Source organism: Brachyhypopomus gauderio, chromosome 17, assembly GCF_052324685.1.
Source record: "Brachyhypopomus gauderio isolate BG-103 chromosome 17, BGAUD_0.2, whole genome shotgun sequence".
Lineage (NCBI taxonomy): Eukaryota > Metazoa > Chordata > Actinopteri > Gymnotiformes > Hypopomidae > Brachyhypopomus > Brachyhypopomus gauderio.
This window is the reverse complement of record NC_135227.1, coordinates 6,386,416-6,409,689: the sequence shown is the minus strand read 5'-3', so window position 1 is coordinate 6,409,689 and position 23,274 is coordinate 6,386,416. Positions and strand designations below refer to the sequence as shown.

Genomic DNA, 23,274 nt, shown 5'->3' with positions numbered 1-23,274 from the left:
TTGGAGAGAGGAGCTTTGGGAAAAGGTTTGGATCAACCTTGGAAGGAGGGGGTCAACGTATTATTTGGCAAGTTTTGGCAAAATGTCCAAAACTGATAACAGCATATTAAAAAGTTACATAAATGGTACGAGACATGTGGTATAATCACTGTCTGCCAAGTGTTCAAGGAATCAAGGAATAGACAAACAAACATTGCACTGTATATCTGTCATCCCTGGATGGCAACCGTCAATATCAGCATCACAGCCTTTTAATGAGTACATTTCAGTTAGTGTTTTATTCCAATATCACCACATATGAAGTCAACATGCAGTGTAGCTATGCGCAACATCAATGCATAGTGTGTAAAGGCCTGGAAGATTATAGAGGCCTCTAACTGGTTGTTAGGTTGGCATGGCGTGATGTCTGAAAATTGTTATGTCAAATGTAGAGTTAAAAGGTCTAATACCACTACCATTCTGTATGAATGCTAATAGTTTAAGAGTTTAAGAATTGATCTATTCGGATGTTTGGCTCTACCCTCAAAACACTGGTCAAAGTTCATCACCTTCCTTAGTGTTAATGAAAAACTGCAGAGTACTCATTCCTAATGGTCTCTTCTGCCAAAAAACAGTTGGCTTATAGGCTGAGCACAAAACAATAACAACATTAAAGAAAAGCAACATAGAAAGTTGTTAAACCTAAACTAGTTGAAACACTTCAATGGTAAAGGCTAAAAGGCAGCAGAAATTTCACATTTTAGTGGAATTTTATTACACTGGAAAAGGAGGACAATGTTTTTTTTTTTTTAGAGGAGGGTGACATAAAAACTTAAAATCCTGCAAAATAAAAATTTATTGACACCAAATATGAAAATGCTGTAAACTTTACTATTTAAATTTATGTGTCATACAACCTTGGTCTATTTTAAGAATCACTGTACAAAATGTTTATAGGCATGTTTACAGTACGCTTACAGGCAGAGTAGTGTTTGGGGTAAAACCCTTGACTTGTTTGAGACTTCATTAGGAATTTCTTTTTCCATTTGCCAAACCAGCATGAAGGCTGTCTTTGACTCATGCTTTTTAACAAACTGCAAGAAACACATGGGTGGACCTAACCCACTTCTACATGTGCACCGTTTTTTTAAGATACACATACACAATTCTTCCTGCACTAGGCAGCAGAACACATTTCAGCCTCGAGGAAAGAATTAAACAAAGGTCTTATAAAGGTGCTCTTATTTTATGTGTGACGTTGCCAGCCATCTGGAATTCAATGGGCCTTAAAGCTGCAAGCTCTCGTTTAAAAATACAGGTAAATGACCGTGATGATTCATTGCTTGTGAAGCCGTGGTGATTTGTGTAAAGAGCATGTCCTTGCCAAGTCTTTCTTGAGGTAAGCTGCTTTCTGAATTTCTGAGGACATTTTTGGGCACGTACTGATCTTCTGACAGAAAAAATACGTTTATTAGTCAGATCTGAGTATGGGAAGCTTATCTGACTGTGTTGGAATAATAAAATATAACATTCTCAAACAGATAAAAATGTAAAAACTTCAAAAATGTCAGACCTTCTAAATAAGCAATGCATGGCACGCAGGTTACAGGGGAACTCTGAAGTATATTTTATTACCGAGTAGGAATTAAATGTTAAAATACAATCGTAAACACACGGATATGGAAAAAACAGTATGGAAGTTTTAGCATAGAACATCAAATCCAGGAATTCACTCACCATGCCAAGGATGGAGAAAGATTCACTTCCAGGAGCCATGGCTTGAGGTTGGAGTCAACGAGAACATCAAAACCATACAATTCTGCAGACCGAAACACACACAAACACACCAAATCAGCACACGATATAGGATGAGTAATCATGTCAGTATTATACTCCCCACACAAAGACTGCAAAGACTACAGCGGGGGCCTAATCTTGACCTAAAACTGTTTGTTGACAGCACGCTTGCTGTCTGGTACTGATTAGGTGCATATTAAATATCCAATCATCTGAAGAACATTTTCTTCAAAAGACAGCTACTAAATCTAGCATTGGTTAAACTTAATACACTCAACATTTTAATGTAATGATTGAGAATAAAACCAGACCAAGATAAACATATTACAGACAGACTCAAAGTCAAAAAACAATATTAGAAATATTCTCAAAGCCAAATCTTGGCCAATATTTCAAGAGTGTGATACTGATGACAAGGATGAATCTCAAATAAAGTAGGAGAGTGGCCTTCATAGGCTTAGTGAAAGAAGCAACTGTTCTGAGATTTATGTAAATGGATTTTTAATGTTAAACTGAGGCATGTCATAAATTGTTCATAATAATAGTAGTATGAATAAAGAGGCACAAATAGGTTTTTGATATGTTAACACTTGGTAAAAACCATGTATTACATGACGTACAATGTGTAAAACTTATGGCCGTTTTCATCACAGTTTAAGAATCATCACCAGTGGTTTTCATTATTAATTATTAACAGTTTTTTCTGTATTTGACTGCAGAAAGCTTATAGTCAAATACTGAACAAAAACTGTTAATAATTAATAATGAAAACCATTGGTTTGATTGCAGAAAGCTTGTAGTTACCACTACACATCAATAAATGCAGTGATAGAAATAAGGAATAAAATGACTGATGAAACTCACATATTTAAATATCATGTACAACTTCAATACGCAGTGGTCCAAGTGGTCTCAGGGAGACCAAGTGAAACGCCACAGCCCCTTAAGTATTTATCTGCATCTTAAGCCTTGCAGGCACAGAACTGCACAATAACGCTCTCTTAGAAAAGAAGGTGTTCCATGTGCTCAAATGAGCCCATTCTGCTCTCTCTACTCCAAGCTCTTAAACGGTTTGTTACTATGGCAAGAGCATGTGCACATGGTTCTGAGTGAGTGATCTGATTTCACTGCCATAGCCTCACTCTATTAGATGAAGTTAAAGAGGGTGGGTCACCGTTCACTCAGAGTGCGGTAGCAGAACAGTTAGATTCGGTTCAGATTCAGTTGCTCCCAGTCCTGCATACTGATTGGAGGAGTATCAAATTCCCACTTAAAAAAAATAGCAATGTTAGGCAAAAATTTCAAACTACAACAGTCATCACTGTGCTCAACTAAACAAAGCTAACATGAATACTGTAATTACTTGATCTTTCATTAGGCACTGATTCTTGGCAGATATTGAGTTCCATCCCTATTTATTTTGTGAACAGTAGAGCTATTCAGAAAGGGGTGCTGAGGTCAGATGGATCGCCAGATTGCATGCAAAACTGCCAAGGCTAGAAACATTAGAGGAGAGCTAGATCCTTCCGTAGCTCCCAGGCAAAGTGGACAAAATTTTTTTTTATTACTTTCTGTAAAGATTTCCCCTTACTTTTCTTAAAATACTACAAAGGCAGAAATGAAGAGATCAACATATTCTTATACAATGCATCTACAAAGAAGAAAACACAGCAACTGAAAACCCACAAAAAATAGGCTGGCAAGAAAAATTAACAGGCAAGCTTTTATCCTCCCCGAATGCCCCTCCAATCTCATATACCCCCATTGCACCGCCGCCCCCCCCCCCCCCCCCCCCCCCGCCCCCCAACACATACACTCACGCACACACTCACAAACCCGCGCCAAACTCTGCCAACCAAACTCCATGTGCTAAGCATTTTCCCCCAATTAGGAGCAGACGTCGGTCTTCCCCAGCGCCGCAGCCCTTACAAGCAGGCCTTCACTCCCTGGCTCCGTCTCTTATAGCAGGAGGCCTGATTAATGTGACCGCAAAATATTCACGGTTAGGAAAATAAATAAATATCAACAAGGGAAGATCAAGAGCAAAGTGCTATTATGAGCCTGGGCAAGGGTGGAGAAGGAAAGAGGAGTGCACCCTAAAATTCAGCCCCAACCCAAACCCGCCACCATGGCTGCACCGCACAGCACGCCACAACAACAACTACAATGGTGTTACATATCAGTTCACTGGGTGTCAATATTGCTGTTGTGACATCTAACATTGTTGTTCCATCACTCCACGAAAAATATGATTTTTTAACTTTTTTATGAACAATTTAGTAATGGGTAGAGGTAGCTGCCCGAGGTCAGAGATGAAATGTAAACACTGCAGTGAAAGACTTACATCAGCTTAACAACATAAACTCTGCGATCGCTGTTAGTTGCACAGAGTACATCTTGGCAATGTCTGTTGAGATATATACAAAGAGTTACCTAGAACTAAAAAATGATGTTAAGAGGTGAAGCAAGGAATCAAGTACATCTTAAAAACAGTTTTCAGCTTCCCTCACTGCAAACATAGTAGTTCAGGGTGACCTCACCATAGTATTTGACATTTGAATTGGCAACCCTGGGTCATTCCCTGTTCCTATTCAGAAATCTGCATCTTGGTGCTGTGAGGAGAATAAGAATCCATCACACTGTGGCGAAACCATTTCTGGGTACAATGCAGGTGCAACGCACATACTGTTGTTATTTGCAGATTATGTTCTCCTTTCAGTCAAGGCTATCTTATAACAACACAAAGAAATAATCTAGGCTAACAGTAATTTAATCTGCATCTTCTGCTATTGTTACCAAATATATCAATGTGTCTCCATGTTCTTAAAACAGGCCACCAAAAATTCTCTTTCTGAGACTCATCTCTCTCTCTCTCCCTCTCTCTCATTACAGTGATGTGACTATAGATTCTTGCATCAACGTTACAACCATTACATATACCGGTAAATAGTCTATGTGATAACATGAGATTGCCATGAATAAATCTCTTTTATAAAAACCCAAGGTTTTACAATGAAGTTTTTCCACCCCGAAACCCAAGATAAAAAAGTAAAGGTTCTGGCTACAATTGCCACACTGGATATGTAAAATAACCAATTCATCCTCCAGAAGAATTATTTCCATACAAAAAATTACACTTGATTATTTACCAATAAGAAATTTTACAGGAAAAAAAATGTCAGTGTTTTAGGGAATATGGATTTCATATTTATGTTTTTTAATGGTTCATTTATGGCACTAAAGATTTGCTCTGCAAGGCGTTTTAAATGCGTTGTTTTCCAGTCTTTTAAGTCCATGGAGACAGACTGAAATGTTTGTCTGTATTAATAGACGGTTAGCTCATTCAGTTTTCTCATGGCTTATAATGACCTGGTACACGAAGCTTAACTGTATGGTCTCCACATGAAACAGGCTAATATCAAAGGAACTAAGGAGCCATTACATAAACATCAGAACTGCCACATTATAACCAAAGCACGTTATTATTAAAACATGATGAGGTAAACCAAACACAAAGAAATTCTGCTTTCCACAAAGTGGACCATGGCATGAAATATCGGCAGAAAGCACAACCCTCCCTATTGCCTTCCTATTCATCAATAATACTGGATGAAACAGATCCAATCCTTTAAATACTTTATCCTTTAAAGCATCTAGGCAATTACTCCATCACCTGTTACCAACTGAAGATCTCGTTCTAGCAAAGATACTTTTCAGCGGTAATTATTCTCCAAATGTCATACTCATGAGATGAGTAAAATAATGAAGCAGTTGTGTGATTCAAGTAGATCTAAATGGCTTAGAATCAATCCATGAGAATATAATTATTAGAAGAGACAGTAGAAATACAGTTAAAAAAATTTATTCTAGTTTCGAGAAGTTGCTTACATGAACAAAATGGAATGAAATGACAGTACGGGAAAAGAGAGGTTTGTAATACACTAAGGGCTACGGGGAAGTGAGTGGTGTGTAATAAAGTAAGCTTTTGGCTTGGCTAATAACATCTAAGTAATCAGATCTCTTAATCAGCATGACACGCTCTACAGCCTGTCAATTAATCTTGAACAGGAGTGCTGAAGACCTGCATGGGTGGCGTTCAGTGTGGTCCACACCCATTCGCAGACAGACATACAGCAACTAATTAAGATATGGAGACAACCAAACACACAGACACCCATGTAGTTCTCCTTTAAAATATACCACAGACTCACAGCCAAATAGACATGGGCGTTTAAGAGACAGTCACACAATTTATTATATATAGATGAAATGGAGTGTGTGTTGAACATACACAGTCTCTCTCTCTCAAACACACACACTCTGCACTCACACACACACACCTAGATTTGGTCCAACATACACACAGACACATTTCTTCACACAAAGCATGAAGAAGCTGACTCTCTCCTTCTCCTTCCCACATCAGAGGAGGAGAGGGAGCCATAAAGGATTACGTTACAGCAGTGGCTCATTCAGATAGGAGCTGCAATTTGGGCCATAAAAGGGTAACCCGCTACAAACCTTGCTTCAGCATAATAAAGAATATATTAGGGACCCTAAACGGTTGAGGGAATCATTTGCCGGGTATCAAAACTACAACGTGCATAACAGCCCCATGTGGCTTTTGTCCAAATGCAGGCGAGATGGTGCGTAAACTGGAGAAAGCCAAACGGGGCCTGTTCTCACGTACCCTACTTAATGCTTTCAGCTGCTGAAGTTTTTTAGTACTCTTATTTATTGCCCTCTGCATCGCTGCAAACTACCGTTTGCCACTTCATATGTGAATGTCAGACGACAGAGACGAGGAGCCTCCGGGAGGATGAAGAACCCGGACTCTCACCATCTTCCTGCGTACGATGGAGTTGAAACGGTGCGAACGGGGCAACTGTAGAGAAGAAGGAACTGAAATGCAAGATCAAGTTGCACTGTAAGCTGAAGGGCTTTCTTAAGGATTAAGCTAACAGACATTCGTTTCACAGGACCGATGAATCTTAAGGTCTTAGCGCTAACACCTCCGGATTTTCTTTGGCTTCATACAGAATAGATGAAGGAATGTTTGAGATGAAGAGGAGGTGAATAAAGAACTGTAATCTATGTGGAGGAAGAGAGGGGACTGGAATAAAAAAAGACATGATGCAGGGAAGTAGGGAGAAGTTATACGTTTATACATATATAATGTGTACTGGCTCATTAAATCACTAGAGGCCTTTGAGTATTTCAGCCTGTTTGTAAACAATCATCTATTTTCTTTACTCGAAAAGTTACTGTGACATTACGGCCTACTGGATGGCTGAATCCATTTTATTGCACGCTTAAATAGGACTTTATAGGAATAATATAGCTCTTTTCAGCTACTGTAACTGAACAGCATAACCCGAGTGTCAGAAAATGGCTCTGGGAGTATAAAAACAGAGGGAGGAACAGCAGGGAAGATGAATTGCGAGTCGAACTCTGTAAAATGACCCCGTCCTGCTTGACCAAAGCAGTGTGTTTTCATTGGATGAAAAGCACAGCTTAGTATCTGTACATCTGGTCAAAGATCTTTCCACATCTCTCTTCTCCTGCTGCTTTTCATTCTATTGCTATGCAAAAGCGCATATTCAAGACGCTAGTCACAATGACAGTAGTTATGTGAAGAAACAAAAGTTGAACCAGTGACACACAGCTCAAAAGACAGCAAAACTCAGAGTTCACATTTCAGCTCTGATGCAGTTCCTGAAACATCTGGTCCAGGAAACTAGCATTCACTAGCATTTTCATTTTCAGCAACTGGCAGATGCTCTCTTTGGAAATCAAACCCATGACCCTGGTGTTGTCAGCCAGCACCTTGCTACCTGAATCAGATACGTTTAGTGATGGAACTGAAACAACGTGTGAACTGGCATGAGATACCCGTTGGACAAATCAGCATTACTTATTGGGAAATACAACAGCTTTTTTTCACCATTCTGTCATACAGCAATTTCCTATAAAGGCTTCAGTCCAGGACGGGGCCCAATATATGACCTGGAACCAGACTATATAGTGTTCAAGGCACCATCAAGCAGACAAAATAGAAAACTAATAGTAATTATTAAAGGGCACACATTAAGATTATTTTCAACATTAACTATTTTATTTCCAGTAGAATGAATTTTCATACTTCTTTATTACTTTTGTTTAAAACTGTAAATCTCTTTCCAAGCTTTATCAGAAACACTATTCCTTGGATTCCTGATTCCTCCAGTGTCTTTAAGCTTCCTGTCCTGATGATTCCAGTATGCTCCAACTGATCAGCTCACCCACTCTGTACTGATTGGTCAATCCCCTGAGCAGTTCCACTACATGCGTAAAAATACAAGGGGCTTTAGAAACTTATGAGAAGCCTGCAGCTGATTACAACTTATTAAGGTTAGTTTTCAAGTTAGCCTTGCTAGCCAAGAAGCCTCCACCTAAGCACTGGGTCTAAGGCTTAAATATAGCCGACAATTCCACATTTGATCACTCGTAGCAGGTATGTTGTTTGTTTAAAAGCCCTAAATAATAATGTATATTTACAGGTTGTATATCTGAATCTTTCACTGTGCCACACAAAGTGCATCCGTTACCACTCCTTCAAATTGCAAATGATTTTTGAAGTACTTCTCCGTGAAGTGCAGGACATACAGTAAAGTAATTAAAACAACAGAAGGAACATTGGAAAAACTTTATTTCAAACAGTGCTTGCTTTGTGGTTCTACCATTGGGAGAGCATACAATGGATTTCCCTTCACAACGCAGAACACAGTGTCTCCTGAACAAACTCCTCTCTGCCTCCAGTACCCACCCAGTGTGGGAGGGCCTGCCAAGTTTTCTGACAGACGGGCAAAATGGATATTGTTACATCATCATTGTTACATTGCATCATCTTGCAACAAAGAAAATGTCTGAAAGTCCAATGTCTCTTTTGGAGACTCGCTCCCTCTGACTTGTTTGCTGGGCTTTGTAACTACAAACTGTTTACGTGTACAAAAAGCTATATAACACACTCAAAGAAAAAACAGAAAAGCACAGTAGGTCCACTTTAAGTGCTGTGCAAGTGGAACTGCACATAACACTTATCAAATTATCATATTATTGTTGGGCATGTTCCCCATCATAGAAATCACAAACTCACATACCTGTGCTGATGCAATCATTCACTAGTTTACAGTGTTAAAGGGGCCCGGTTGTTTTAGTATGCATATGGATGTTTATTGGCACCACTGTATCTAGCTAGATCCATCACATTCCACATGACGTCTGCACCTGCATGAGCTGCTCATCTTCGGTCATGCACTATACTGAACACGACTTGCCTCGTTGCCTGCCTGCTTTCACACACATCACCGTAACCTTTGCTCTGTGGACCCGCTGACAGCCCAGACATGACAGAGAAAGGAGACAAAGACAGAGAGAGATAGAAAGACACCTTCATGCAGGTTATGTTCAGATACTATAGTTTGAGTTGGCATATAGCATCGACCGTGTAAACAACCAACACCTCCGAGGCGACTGTTATGTCTACAAACAAGTTACAGTGGGATGATAGATGGATAGAGGGAGGTGACAGAGAGAGAGAGAGAGAGAGAACTAAACGAGTAGGAAGAAACAGAAGGGGGGGACCGTTGGAGGCTCAGTCAACGTTCTTTCAGCCGATTCCCATTCCATTCTTTTGGGCTCTCGGAGGGATTGCCAGCGCTAAAGGAGGGTGAAGAAAATGCCAAGGAGAAAGGGAGGGACTAAGACAGACAGTGAGCCAAGGAAAGGGAGAGTGAAGGAGGCAGCAATTAATGCCAACACCAACAGAGGCAATGACTCCAAAATCCAGTTCACACGAGCATGCTCCAATACACGCTTCGACACGAAAGAAAGTTCTGGAGCCTTTAAAAGTTAACTGTTGCTTAATTAAAAGTTACTAACTTTGATTTAGAATCTGCCACAGACATATTTGCCCCAGAGAAAATGACAAATAAATTTACCTTGCAAGACAGATATGCTTACTCATGAGACAGAATCATAAAGCAAAGAAATACAAGACACAAACTAATTCACGAGATTAAATGTTTTGCTTAGGTTAGATGGTTTCTTACCAAATGAAACTAAAAGGCAGAGAATACTTCCATCAACCCTGTGCATAATACACACACATATACACATTATATCCTACTGGAAATAATACAATACACTTCTAACAAGGTGCTACAGATCTCATTTAATTACGAAGTAATTTTCAAAAAAATTAAAACTAAAATGTGTTCCAACCTACTCCAAACAGCACAGAATGAAAACTAGTTGGTCTGCCTATAGCAGACAAACAGCGCTGAGGTACCAGACATGAGGTTGCGAGGTTCTCACACCTGTTCTCCTGTGACAGCGATAAACCCAAATGTCCACTGTTTCTTTACATTTGCATTTCCATCTTTTGGCAGAGTTACCCAGTACAACCTCTGTGTGCCATGGAAATCAAACCCATGACCATGTTGTTTTAGCACTCTGCTAGGTCCACTACACGGGCATATGTATTAGTTAGGTCAAGTAACTAATTTTGCAAGACAATAAGATGCACTAAACTGAAACCTCAGTTTTGACAGTATATATATATATATATATATATATATATATATATATATATATATATACTGTATATTCAAATTCATAAAAAATTATATGATATTTTTATGGCCCCAACATATAATGTCATTAATATTGAGAACTTACCAAAGCAGTTGTTTCTGTGAGGGACAAACATCTTGCAGGCTGTCGCAATCTGCATCTCTGCACTCAGCACAGCTTTAATGATGAGGTCCTCTATCTGACCCATCAGCACTGACACACAACAGGGAACAGCACTAATCAGTCACACAGCATGGAAAAGAATCAATTCATTCTGCACTCAGACTCACTGAATAATTATAGATTCATTCTAGTCTGATTCTCAATGCAGTGTGAACAGTACAATTCTGCAGAGCACGAACAAACATGTCTCACAATGCACAAAAAACATGAATGTGATTTGTTTTACTAGAACAGGTGAATGTGATATTGTAATGTAATGCATCTACTCACATGTGGTGTCCTTTCCTTCCTGTCTCAAATACCTCAGCATTGCGCTCATGCTCCATTTGTTCCCATAATCCTCTACTTCAGGGTCATCGCAGCTGAAAAGGAAGAAAAAGGCCCTCAGCACCGAGCGCAACAATGTTGATATGATTAGAAAGCAACGGGATTATCTCACATCTGAGGATGCATTCCTTCTCCATTTGGAACATGGAACAATCGTGAGTGATGATTTAACCGTTTTTCAAGACAGCTAAAATCTTTTCCAATTAGTGTCGCATTCATCTAACTCTCCTCCACAGCCACCCGTAAAGATAAGCAGGCTTCATACAGCAACTGGGAGTTTTATGATGATAAGATTTATAGTTCGAATGACATTTTAAAGTGAAAACTACTGTTAATGATAAAAACAGATCATATGTATAGAGCATGACCATTAGCTTTTGCTTTGTTTTATATAGATGAAGAAGCACTTGGTATGTCATGCACTGATTTAGAATCATCCTTATTATGTTATGATAATTTGCCAAGCTTAAATGTAACTGCAGCAACAAATAAGCTTCTGAATAGCTATTCTTCAGAAGAGGAGAAGTTCCTGAGACAGGACCCTCAGCCTCACCTGACATAGTCCCCACTCTTCTTGTTTACACTGTAGTTGGTGAGGTGCATGAACTGGTTCTTGATGTTCTTCATAGCACGATCATACTTCACAGTGGCAAATCTGTAGTGAGAACAAGAGATGTTCCAACACCATGATTCACCAGGACCCAATAGCTAGATTTTCCTCAAGATAAAGAGCAAATACACAGAGTATAATAAAACAAACTTTAGAGTATGTAAATGTATGACTATCTTCCGTTACCTTGCTTTAAAGCTGAATATAGAAATTCTGTCAAAACAATTTGATTCAAGTGTGTAGTCCAAGCAAAACGCATAGGAAGCCAAGAAAATTATCTCTAAGAGAATGATTTGTTCACATGCACTGTGTGCTCTAATAAAATAACAGGAAATGGTGAATATCACTTTGAGAATACAGAGACAAGACATCTGTGGAACTGAACTAGAAATGACAAAAAGCATTCTGACAATTTGTAAAAAGGTGAGGTACGAATTTAAAATATTTTTAGTGGTCAGGCATGTGGTATTACAATACATGATTATCTTTATAATTTAATTTTCAAAATAGCTCTCAATCAGAGCTTGTGAATCAGAGTCCACAAATCACAGCTTGTAAATCTATATTTGTAGCATTGTTTTATTTCTCCAACAGTCTTCTGAGGGTATAACACTGCCGTATTTCACAGGGTGGTCACCACATGTGAAATAATAGAGAATTCTTTGGCATAGTGAGCACCTGAATGCCTGCAAAGCCACTGGAATGTCCAAGATAAAAGTTGGATTCGGAATTCTGCCAGGATTTATTACAGACAGTTAATAATAGAGCACGGTGAAAATAAACTAGAGCGTCACTCTGTGAAGACCAAGCTTGGGCCAAGGCTAACAGTGACAGGCCAACCATTTTATACTTTATACTTGCACCCCAGTTCATCTGACCTCTCAGACTCCCTCAGCCTCACCTAGCCAATATATATATCCAGTAACCACAGTTCATTTTCCAAAGTGAGTTGGACAAATGGTGACATGACATCTGTACTTACTGTATATATACTGCATCCCTTACTGTATATGTTGGGAATAATGACAGAACAAAACTGATAACTGAGTGCTCTTAACTAATATCAAGGGACCATAAAAGTGTTTGTGAAATTTAAATATACTACTACGGTTCCTAAATATCCATGTCGTATGCTTAATATTACTGTATTATGTGAAAAGACATTTTAAATCATTATAAATCAGAAGGACAATACCGACCTTTTACTTACAATTTTATCACAGCACACTGCAAACTTTTTTAGTGAGCTTAGGAAAATAAACCATTGGAGAGAGGTCCAAATTAACCTGAAACATTCCTGCTGCCATCTAGTGGTTGTTCTGATGAGATGAACAGTTTTTGACGCTGGCTGTACCTATGCCAAATGACTGTCACAGTGTTTAATGTTGCAGGTACATGTTATGCTTATGAATCTCATAGCTCTACAAACATAAGCTACTCTGTGAAATGCAGAGGAAGTCAGGCTCAACTAACTGTGGTACCTGCTAAGATATGGCTCTGATATACTGGCTAACAGTATGTAATGCATTAGCATGAGGGACATGAAAGCATGCTATACACATGTGGAACGTGTACCTGACCAACTGCATATTGAAAGCAATATTGCATTAATTCAGTAAGTTGCATCTAAAATGTAAAGTAACATTCTCGTTTTTTAGAAATCAATTTTTATTTCATTTTTGTGAGGAGAAAAAAGACAACACAAAGCTCACCTGGCAAGTCCCTCTTCGTAAACATAGATGACGATTGGGTCGTAGGAGGTCACCAGCACATACAAACGCACATCAAACTTAAAATCTGCAGAAAGCAAAGTAGATTACAAAAAACCTACATAGTTGAAAAGTTGCTGTTAGTCATTTTTCTCCTACATCCGCATGCTCACCATCAATCAGTAATGGATTGCTAACGTATCTTGACACAAGGATGTTTTCATCCAGCGAGATCTGGCTTGGCTGGAAGAGACAAAAAAGGCAAGAGTTAGAGAGATCATTTGTCACTTTGGTATCACAAAGGTGCAATTGGCTTAAACACCCCCTCATTATCTTATAACTCTGTATATCTGTAAAAGCAATGCAAGCCATTCCTGTGCCTGAAATTTGTTTCAGGTGAGGGATGTTATAAAAAAAAGGCTGAGTAGGTGATGCTACCAGCTTCAGGTCTGGCACTGGATCACAGAAAACAGAGGTCAGCCATTCCTCTTTTCAAATATCACCAACATTCTTTCCACCTTTGTGCGAAGAGGGCATGTGCTACATGCTACGGCCAGTGCTGAAAACCATGACAAGCTCAGCCAAGAGGGAATGCCTTGATGTGTTTGATTTATTCCAAGGTGCATTAATGTCTATGAAACACATTTGTTCCTGGCACCACTGAATACATCTTCACTTGTTTTGTGAAGGCGTCCAAACAGGAGGTAGTTAGTGATACATTGGATCTGTGAAAGGAAAACATGGCCATGTGCAGCAGTAGTTACCCTGATCCAAATAAAACTCACAAATGACATATATACCATATTCATTAGGCAGAAAACAATTAATAAAATAAATAAATAAACTATCTGCCCAATTCAGCTAACATCTTGGCTAGCAGTCTCGCAAGTGATAATCAGACAGATCTGCCTTTAATTAATGGATCTGTTGAATTATTAGGGGTATAAATTCTTAACTTCACTATGATTCAATTTAGATTTTTTTGACAATAATCCAGTGCAACAAAACATTCAGTACCAAATTCAGTCCCAAAAATGTTATCAGAAGAATTCAACAACAATTCATGTCATACGTTGACACAGGTAATAAAATACACTGATGTGCCAAAAGTCATGGGATAGCAGTATGTTATCTGATTATTGAGGTGTTACCTCAGGGAATGGCTAGGGAATGCCCACATCTAGGGAATGCAAACACCTGTACAGCAAAGTTGTGAGGTTTGATCTTGAGAATGAGGGTGAACACTGGCCAGCATGCTAATTGCTGAGCTTGAACGAGATACAGGACGGCAGACCGATGGGACATTCCATTTCCAAACCCGAAATCCTGCACCTACAAATATGACAGAGCTGTGTGTGGCTATCCAGACAGCATAGTTCAACATCCCTTCAGACATCTTCAGTCCACTTATGGAATGGATGCCACGTCAAGCACTTCACTGGGCTAGAGGGGCCCAACACTGGTTCCTGTCCCATGACTTATGGCATGTTAGTGTAGGTCAAGCTTTATGCTCCAGAGTCCAATTATACACTTAAAAATGAGAAAAAAAAAATTTCACCCAAAATAAAGGCATGCTTTACTTTTATACTGTGTGCAATTAATTAGAATGACAATATTAGTATAACTGTTAATAACATGCAATATCTGAAGGCATTGATGCTTTTTTATATGCCTGTGTATTATGGATCACAGCTACATAAAAGATTGACAAACACAGCTATAAAAAAAAATAAAAAAATAAAAAAATAAAAAAACAACAGTCAACAAAGACATCAGCGCTGAAATTCCACTTACACTGCTGACCAGGTAGATACCGCGGCCTCTGGAGGATGCTACAGGTTTGATGATCCATGGACCCTTGTCCTTGCCAAAGGAGTCTACAGTTCAAATGAGGAGAGGAAGAGAGAGTGCAACACCAGAACAGATGAGCACAGAGCCCTCACACCTCATTATGTTTACGTTCGGCATGAGAGCAAAGCTAAACACGCGAGCAGGGCTCACAGGTCAGGAGCACTCACTGCAGAACTCCTGGTATTCTGCAGGAAGCACAAAGGTCTGGGGTACGATGTGGAAGTTTTGAAATCCATGTGCCTGCTGCATCCGCTGGATGTTTTTGTAAAGCCTGTCTTTCCGTGTAAGCTCGTACGACCTGGAAGCAAATGAATGTGTTGACCATAAGAGTGGAGCTGTGAGATCAATGGCTAGACTGGCTGGGGAATATAAACCCTTGTAATAATAATAAAGCCGTTCAACTCAACCAGCATGGCAAGTTTGATCTATTACACTATTTTAAAAAGGCAGCCTTCCAAACAAAATCATCTGAAACTGCCAATGAACACACAATGGAGTGAAAGGCCAATTCTGTACAAACTCATACTGTTAGCAACGAAAATGTGGCTATGGTTACAGTAATGAATACATGTATATATGAACATATAAATGTACTAAAAACATAAAAAAACATTGGATTTACCAGGTAGACTTAGCAGAGTAAATACACAACAATCAAGATTCACCCAAGATCCATGTACCTAGGGAAGTGGTTGACTTTCTGAAAGTCCTGAAGAGTGCGAAGTAGGTAAGTCTTAAGGTGAGTGCCAGTCCACATCAGGTTGAAGTCATTGCTGTTTGGGTGAACCTAAACGAAGGAAAGTGACTGTGTTACACAATTATATAGCATTTACAAAGCGCTGCATCAAGCTTCGGCTGAAATCGTTAATATATTCTTAAGCATGAATATATTACGTTTTCATGAAAACTTTCACAACCAACATTTTAATCAAAATAAACACCCTATAATCAGTTAATATCCATCATAAATATATTTTCCCCAACTGAAACTATAGCATGGAGCAACTCTTCCACACTGATGCCCCTCCCCTTGCCCTTCCTCTCTCCCTCTGATTTTTGTGGAGGCAGATTTGGCATAGTTGTCTGCACTCGCTATGAAAAATCCAGATGTTAGCAATAGAGGTTTATTAAACCTTGGCTAAACTGTTGCAGTGGTAGACACTAGCCTTGCCTTTGATGATGATTTTAGGGGAAGTCCAGCTGTAAAATAAGTCAAATAAAATGGGCGTTAATAGTAAGTGCTCAGATAGTGTGATAATGGAGCAAGCACTCCCTCATGAATCAGGATTAGCCATTTTGGATGCCAGTCACTTTGCCCGTTTCCAAGGGTGCATTCCTGAGCTTTGACATAGACACTGTCAGTTGGGGAGGAAACAGAGACTGCACTACTGTATTATGTTTCAGGAATAGGAGAACCTTTCAGCATGGTGGCTGATTTACCCATCTTGAATCAGGATTCCTATAACTATGAATAGAGATAAATGTAATTATCTATATCCAAAACAATGTATGGATGCTACAGTATAACAAAATCACTTACAACTTTTTCAATTAGTAAAAATTAGTGAAAATTCTATGTTGCATAAAAAATGTGAAGGTTAGGACAATATAACTAAAACTGCTGTCAGTGTACACTGAGTGTATGATGCCCTACCTCACTGAATCCATGATTCACAAGGATGCCCCGCACAAGTCGGCTCTCTGTGCGCACGATCTTGAAAGCCAAGTTATATTTTTCTACCAAGAAAAACAAACTTGGTTATAGATTCACAGATTCAATCATTAAAACTACAGTAATTAAACAGCAATGAACAACAAAAGCAGCATAAAAACACTGATGTATAGCTCACAAAAGCTAATAAATGTGTCCAAAACTATAAAAGAGCAGAAAGCACAACGCAACTACTGAAAAGTGATTTCCAGTTCAAATGAAATTCATATTCCAGCCACACGTCTCTATTAGTTTTGAAACTGACGACAGCAGCCTATATATGGTCAGTACCTCCCACGGAGCATATATTTCTATCTTTTGAAACAGCAGCTTCAGCATGGAACAGCAGAACAGGAATCTTCCTACTAATGCCACTCCAGGCAATACACGGACGCTCCCTAAGAGGGGTGGGGGTTGGGATGAGAACAAAGACAACAGATGTAATGTGTGTTTCACTGATCATCACCTGCAAAAAATACAATCTATTTAAAAAAACTGCAAGTAGTTACTGTTTTGATAAGCTATTAATGAGTCAGCTACTGCTTTAATGAATTTTTAAAATAAAACAATGCCTAGTGCTTAAGTGACTTGTACAATGTCCTTGTTGCTAGACAGGGAGAACACATGGTGAGCACAGCCACTTACTCTAAATCATCTGATGGCGACTCAGAATCCTCTTTATCCCGAATCACAGTGGGCATTTCCACCACAGAGATGGAGAGGATGTCCTCTATGTCAGCTAAACGTGGATGAGACAGCACACATCTCCAACCTGCAGAGATCTATCACAACAAATCAGCTGAAGTTAAAATTAACTGTTGTAACGTTAATCAATACATTTCTATTCTATCACAACCTCAGTAAGAGTATCAGCTATTATCTTCAAAGCATTATACAGACCTGTTTTTATTATACACATGAAAACTAGAGTAAGCTTGCTAGAAACAGTCATAGTGGCTAGAGAAATAGCCATCTAGTCAAGCCACAGTTATGTCACTACAGACAGGTAGCTAGTTAATGTTTCTACTATTTCACAGGTTCACTTGTAAGACATTGAAGACAAGTGATCTAGCTAGCTACTTAAAATAGTCCATCACTACAGCTGGCTAAACGAGTAATACAGCGATGCCTCATGTGTATCTACATGAAACAGCTAACCCAGATAACCTAGTGAGCATTAGTCAGGAGGCTCGCTAACCTAGCTAGTTTAAACAGTCCGAAAACCATCATACAAGCAATAAAAACCCACATTTTAAAGTCTACAATTTACAGTTTATGAATGTGAAACTTCCTGACAGCCGTTAGAAAGGCTCGGTTAGCAGCCAGGCTAGTTTTAACGTTAGCTAGCTGAGATGTAAAGCTGAGTTTCTCATTAACGTAGGTTAGCTAACTGGCTATCTAAAATTGTTTTGAGGAACAAAATACACTTGGATAAGCAAACAAAGACTCGTCGTTGAGTATCTTAGTCCTTCTGAACGCACCCGTTGGTGTGGAAGAAAAGAATTTATAATAATGAGAGAGCGCAGGTGTAGCCCGGCTAGCTCTTCTTACCTGAGCTGTAACCACAGCAACCCACTGCGACCTGTTTACTGCGCATGCGAGGTGTTTGGAAGTTGCCGGGGCTCGCGCGCAAGCTACCATGCGTACAGCGTTGATGTTTTCTGTGAACTGTTAGGAACTATCTGAAGTTGCTCGCATAAGCGTTCATAGCGCTGCGAATTATTTTCCAGCGGCAGCAATATATACTCGTTCATGCAGTCCTTAGATCGTCGGAATTACATAGTTCCATATAAGCAAGACACGGTATTAGTTAAATAGTAAGTAGTGTATTGGTTTCATGTTGAGGTTGGTTTCGGGTTATACATATCAGGTCAAATATATATCAGACACCCATCACTGATGTGGCAAACGAGGCTGATGACATTGTGGAAAGTGGTGACGTGAGCAAAACAGAGGACACAACTGAACATTCAGTTGGAGAGGAGAAAAGGCAGAGTGAGGTTGAGGAGAAAAAACATGGAAGAAAGACCAAGTGTTGGAAGAGGTGAGGTTTAGATGTCAACTATTACACAGAGTAATTCTCCATTTTGAAACTCAGTAAGGACTAAGAAGCAAGACGTTCAGTGATGGGAGTTTCGGTAATGAAACCAGGTGTGCGTTACCCAGTGCAGTGATGTGCAGTGCTGTCACATGCCTTTATGACTGGCATTTCTATTACAGGATCCTCTGTGTACTGCCCTGCTTCTGTGGTAGATCTGGCAAAATAATAAACCTAGGAACACTGGAACACCAAGTGCCCAACATCTGAAGAACACAGACCAGCACGACTTACACTTTACTTATCACTCACCATGTTGAATGCAGTGTTAGAAGTATGAAAGGAAATAGTTAAATTAATGTCTAAACTTAATACCCAACTCTATGCAATTACCAAGTATCATGGCCAATGCTAATTGGCAACTGATATCACTGATAAAGCTTTACCTACTAAATAAAACGCTAAAACATTACATGAGCGTCCTATACGCTGAATTTTATTTGGAACTGCTGACCTGACTATTCATAAACATACAAAGATTTGTACAACTCCACTTATAAATAACGGCTGCTTCCATTTGTGTACAGTAAGTTACTAAGTTTGTCTTGGCTGATGTCAGGAAGACTTACTTACATCTGTGGTTCCAGATCTACACTGGACCCTCGAAAATCCTTTGAAACACTTATGCAAGTTAGCAAAGCTAACTAGTTTGTTATGCGTGTCTCAAGAATTGGTAAAAGTCCTCATAGAAATCTTACATGCCCCAATTACTGTTTCCTTTGCTAAAACATAAGTTGTTTTGTTGCTATTTACTCGAAACGTTTTGCTGCATCGCCTACTGACATGATCAAATGTGAATAATAACTCTTCACCAAAACAAACTGATGTTGAGAGAAACAGAAGGAAAAAACAAAGTTATTGTTAGTAAACAATATTCTTGAATGTGAGTAGTTTTTACAACTACGTAATTATAATGGGTAATTAGGAGAAAACTGCTTGCTACAGGTATTTTGTTGAACTGGCAACCCCACCTGAACGAGGTTTGTTCTAGCGGTCAGGTGATTACAGTCTGCGGTGATTGGTGGAATGGAGGAAATTGGGCGGTGCTTTGAGTTACGTGTTTCAAACTTGTGCTTTGTGGTAGTGGCGCCACAGTCAGCAGAACCGTCCAATTGGTCCAGTTGTTCATTGGAGTGTGTTTTTGTAGGAGGCAGGGTCCAAAGTAATGGGGTTACTGTTACTGTAGATTAAAAAACAAGCGGGTTACCTGTTGCCGTAATGCTGACAGTAATGATAAACGCTTAATCGAGGTGAGAAGCGTGTGTGTCTGTTTATTACCAGTGTTGGTGTGACATTGTAGGCATGTGAGAAATTATAGCTAGACCAGTGACGAATAATTATAGTTATATAGTATATATAATAACAAAGTATAGTTTGTGACTTGTTTGTAGACATAGTAGACTATGGCATTGTTGAAATCTGATGAGAAATACAATTCTTATTTATTAGAACCCGTCTAACGTGAGTTTTGGTGCACTTTAAGTGTTAATGACACGTATTTGTGGTCTGATTCAGAAAACATGGGTCGTTTTCTGAATCTGTTGCGGAGCTGGCTTGTGATGGTCTCCCTCGTCGCCATGGGCAACACCGTGCAAAGCTTCCGGGACCACAGCTTTCTGTCTGAGAAACTTTACACGGGAACACCGGGTTTTGGTGCGTATACGTTAAGGTCTCCACTCTTCGTTTGTACAGAAATAGTCAACAAATAATCTGTTCAAAGTACCAACATTGTAAAACCTACTTAACAATTCATGACAGCTTTTCTCACTCGTAGTAAATGGTCTTCAAGCAAGAACATTTGGGATATGGACGTTACTGTCTTCGATCATACGCTGTGCATGCGCCATGGATATACATAACAGAACGTACGGTCTTCTTAGTCTTACACAGGATTAAAGGATTATTTTGTACGGACAAACACTAGGTTAATAGCTGTACTAGCGTTTAAATTTTCTCTCTTGTCCATCCTAGGCTTTATCATATCACCTTGTGGACATTTGTTCTGGCTCTTGGCCATTTCCTGTCTGAAGCCTTTATCTATAAAACAGCCCCACTTACCATTGGAGTCATGGCCCCTTTGATTGTAGCAGGTGAGTAGAAGATGTGTACCGGCAACACATATAGTGAGTAGTAAAATACTTCATCTTTGTGATTCACTAAGAGTGACAATATTGTATACTGAGATATTGGTGGTTAGTGAATAGTAGGGTTGCAACGGTATGAGATTTTCACGGTATGATAACCGTCTCAGAAAATACCGCGGTATCACGGTTATCACGGTATCACAGTTAGTTTGTATATTATTAAAAGATACACCGACCCTTAAAGAAATTACAACAAGTTATTTTTGTTCAATTAACTATTTATTGTAGAAACCTGGAACTATTGTATACAAAATGTGTCCTTTAAAAAAATAAGCTGTACACATGTTTATATAAATACTGCAAAATTAGAGAAACCTAAATCATGGATTTCAGTACAATTATTTAAGTTTAAATTATTTAATATCTGATAAACTCAGCCTGGGTCAGTGTCTGATCAACAACTGTTGTAAACGTCCGTTGTACTGCCAAGTTAGAATATAACCAGATACTGCAGGAAGAGAGGATTTATTTCTGACATCATCACAATAGAGATTTCTATTTTAAGGTTTTCACACCGAGTCTGGTTTTAACATATCAAAAACAGGTACGTTAGAATTTGAACGCATGTAAATTAATAGCGTCTTTCACATCCAGTGAAAGCAAGGACCATAAAAAGCTAGGTTTATACTTTCACTAGTGACCGTAGCACGCGACTCCGCACAGTTCTTTTGTCTTACGTTAACAAATACGAGCCTCTTTTAATTCCAGGACGAAACATGAGAGAACGTGAAGACGTTAAGATTGGGCGTTTTGGAAATAAACAACCATTAAATAATGTGATGAAAAAGCAAATTATTTCGAGTATATGTATAAATATTTAACTTAATTAAGTTTAAGGTGCTGGGAAATATTGAAACGGACCTTTAAAGTGACGTACAAGTGTTTTAATTCCACCTTTTAAACGTGTATGAATCTGTTCATTGCGCTGAGGCGCAGCGCGCGCAAAGTTACAAAATTCGAGAGGTGCACGACCTCGCGAATCGACAGCGCGCGAGACCCTCGCGCACGGGCGGAGCCACCGCGATTACGTCATTTTCGCCACTGATTTTAGTTTAGCTTTTTTTTTTGTTAAAAAATGTGTTAAGTCTGATGCACTTTCTGCCATTCTCACTGCTGTGTACTGAGTAGCTGAACCGGAGTGGAGTTGCGCATGCGCGGGTCAGTTTCTCCGCTGGCTTGCTTTTTACCGGTAATAAGCAAACGCACACGGTATGATAACCGTGCATTTTAATACCGTGGTATACCGTGAAACCGGTTACCGCTGCAACCCTAGTGAATAGTAAGGATAAGTAATAGATTTTAACATTGTCAAAATTAAATCACTAGCACTAACCTGATCACGACGAGCTTATATTATTTTACTAGTTTTATAATTTAATGTTTCTCGCCTTTCTTTTCCAGGATCTTCCATTGTGGGCATGTTAATCGGGTTCCGGTGTGTTGCAGAGACAACGGAAGTAACTGTAGCAAAGAAGATTAAGAGAAACTAAGGCTACATACTACTGGTGTACTGCTTGGGCCCCAAATCAATATCCAGTATGCAGTATGCGAATAAAAAGAATTTTTTCAGTATGCGAAACATCCCTGGATGACATACTACTTCCGCAAAATATTCCAGTATGCGAACAGAGCTATCTTCGTGGTTTACTGCATCCCATCATGCAATGCTACATTCACGTGACCCCATAGTATGCTTTGCTTTTGTCGCATACTGGAAACTGTACTGCATACTACTATGAGGACCAGTATGCAATATCCAGTATATACTGAGTGCAGTATGCAGTATGTAGTAGGCTATTTCGAACACAGCCCATATCTATACCTTAGTGCAGGGGTGTCAAACTCAAAAACACAGTGGGCCAAAATTTAAAACCTGAACAAAGTCGCGGGCCAACATTGAACAAATGAACCTTTTAATATGGACCAAAAACAAATTTTGCTTCAACATTGAATATGGAACAAGCAACGCTTATTACCGTACATTATATATACAAATTTCAAAAAAAAAAAAACACATCAATGGCATTCATTTATTAAATAAAATTTTTCTTTTCTATTTGCAGCCTTCTGAATTAAATATCAAAATAAAAATTTTCCACTGGCTAATATTAAAAAAAATAAAATAAATCAATCAACCATTCAAGCCAATGCCTTGGAATAGCAAGAAAAAGTGCATTAAAAAATGTTAATTATTGCTCAGTTGCTACACGCTGATCTACTATGATGTGCCCAAGCCAGATGCCTGGCATCTC

General features: G+C 39.1%; 2 protein-coding genes across 4 annotated transcripts in view; one reads left to right on the top strand and one right to left on the bottom strand.

The window, feature by feature from the left end:
- ttll5 (tubulin tyrosine ligase-like family, member 5) overlaps positions 1-18,523 on the bottom strand; it is a 61,740-nt gene extending 43,217 nt beyond the window's left edge. Inside the window, exons 1-13 of the mRNA XM_076978030.1 lie at positions 18,332-18,523; positions 17,426-17,562; positions 17,072-17,178; positions 16,724-16,806; positions 15,750-15,856; positions 15,237-15,367; positions 15,013-15,095; positions 13,392-13,461; positions 13,222-13,306; positions 11,453-11,554; positions 10,843-10,934; positions 10,495-10,602; positions 1,717-1,798 (exon numbers count right to left, since the gene is read on the bottom strand). Coding sequence (XP_076834145.1) covers positions 1,717-1,798; positions 10,495-10,602; positions 10,843-10,934; positions 11,453-11,554; positions 13,222-13,306; positions 13,392-13,461; positions 15,013-15,095; positions 15,237-15,367; positions 15,750-15,856; positions 16,724-16,806; positions 17,072-17,178; positions 17,426-17,562; positions 18,332-18,421 — 1,277 coding nt within the window. The 5' untranslated portion in view covers positions 18,422-18,523. The remainder of the gene's footprint in view (positions 1-1,716; positions 1,799-10,494; positions 10,603-10,842; positions 10,935-11,452; positions 11,555-13,221; positions 13,307-13,391; positions 13,462-15,012; positions 15,096-15,236; positions 15,368-15,749; positions 15,857-16,723; positions 16,807-17,071; positions 17,179-17,425; positions 17,563-18,331) is intronic.
- On the top strand, positions 1,161-23,254 carry erg28 (ergosterol biosynthesis 28 homolog). 3 transcript variants are annotated; one of them, XM_076978028.1, is made up of 6 exons: positions 1,161-1,297; positions 10,924-11,054; positions 20,394-20,531; positions 20,653-20,743; positions 20,850-20,968; positions 22,424-23,254. In XM_076978028.1, exons 3-6 carry the CDS (start codon positions 20,399-20,401, stop codon positions 22,510-22,512), a joined length of 432 nt encoding a protein of 143 aa, XP_076834143.1. In that variant the 5' UTR covers positions 1,161-1,297; positions 10,924-11,054; positions 20,394-20,398; the 3' UTR covers positions 22,513-23,254. The 3 variants fall into 3 exon arrangements, with proteins under 3 accessions (XP_076834143.1, XP_076834144.1, XP_076834142.1); XM_076978029.1 differs by lacking the exon at positions 1,161-1,297 and having other exon boundaries at positions 10,913-11,054; XM_076978027.1 differs by lacking the exons at positions 1,161-1,297; positions 10,924-11,054 and adding an exon at positions 19,948-20,128.
- The last annotated feature ends 20 nt before the right edge of the window (positions 23,255-23,274 follow it).

Excerpts from the sequence above, each read along its gene's own strand:
- erg28 (XM_076978028.1), top strand. The coding sequence starts at position 20,399 with ATGGGTCGTTTTCTGAATCTGTTGCGGAGCTGGCTTGTGATGGTCTCC. Across the intron at positions 20,532-20,652 it reads CACGGGAACACCGGGTTTTG|TAAATGGTCTTCAAGCAAGA; the intron begins GTGCGTATACGT and ends TCTCACTCGTAG. Across the intron at positions 20,744-20,849 it reads ATGGATATACATAACAGAAC|GCTTTATCATATCACCTTGT; the intron begins GTACGGTCTTCT and ends TGTCCATCCTAG.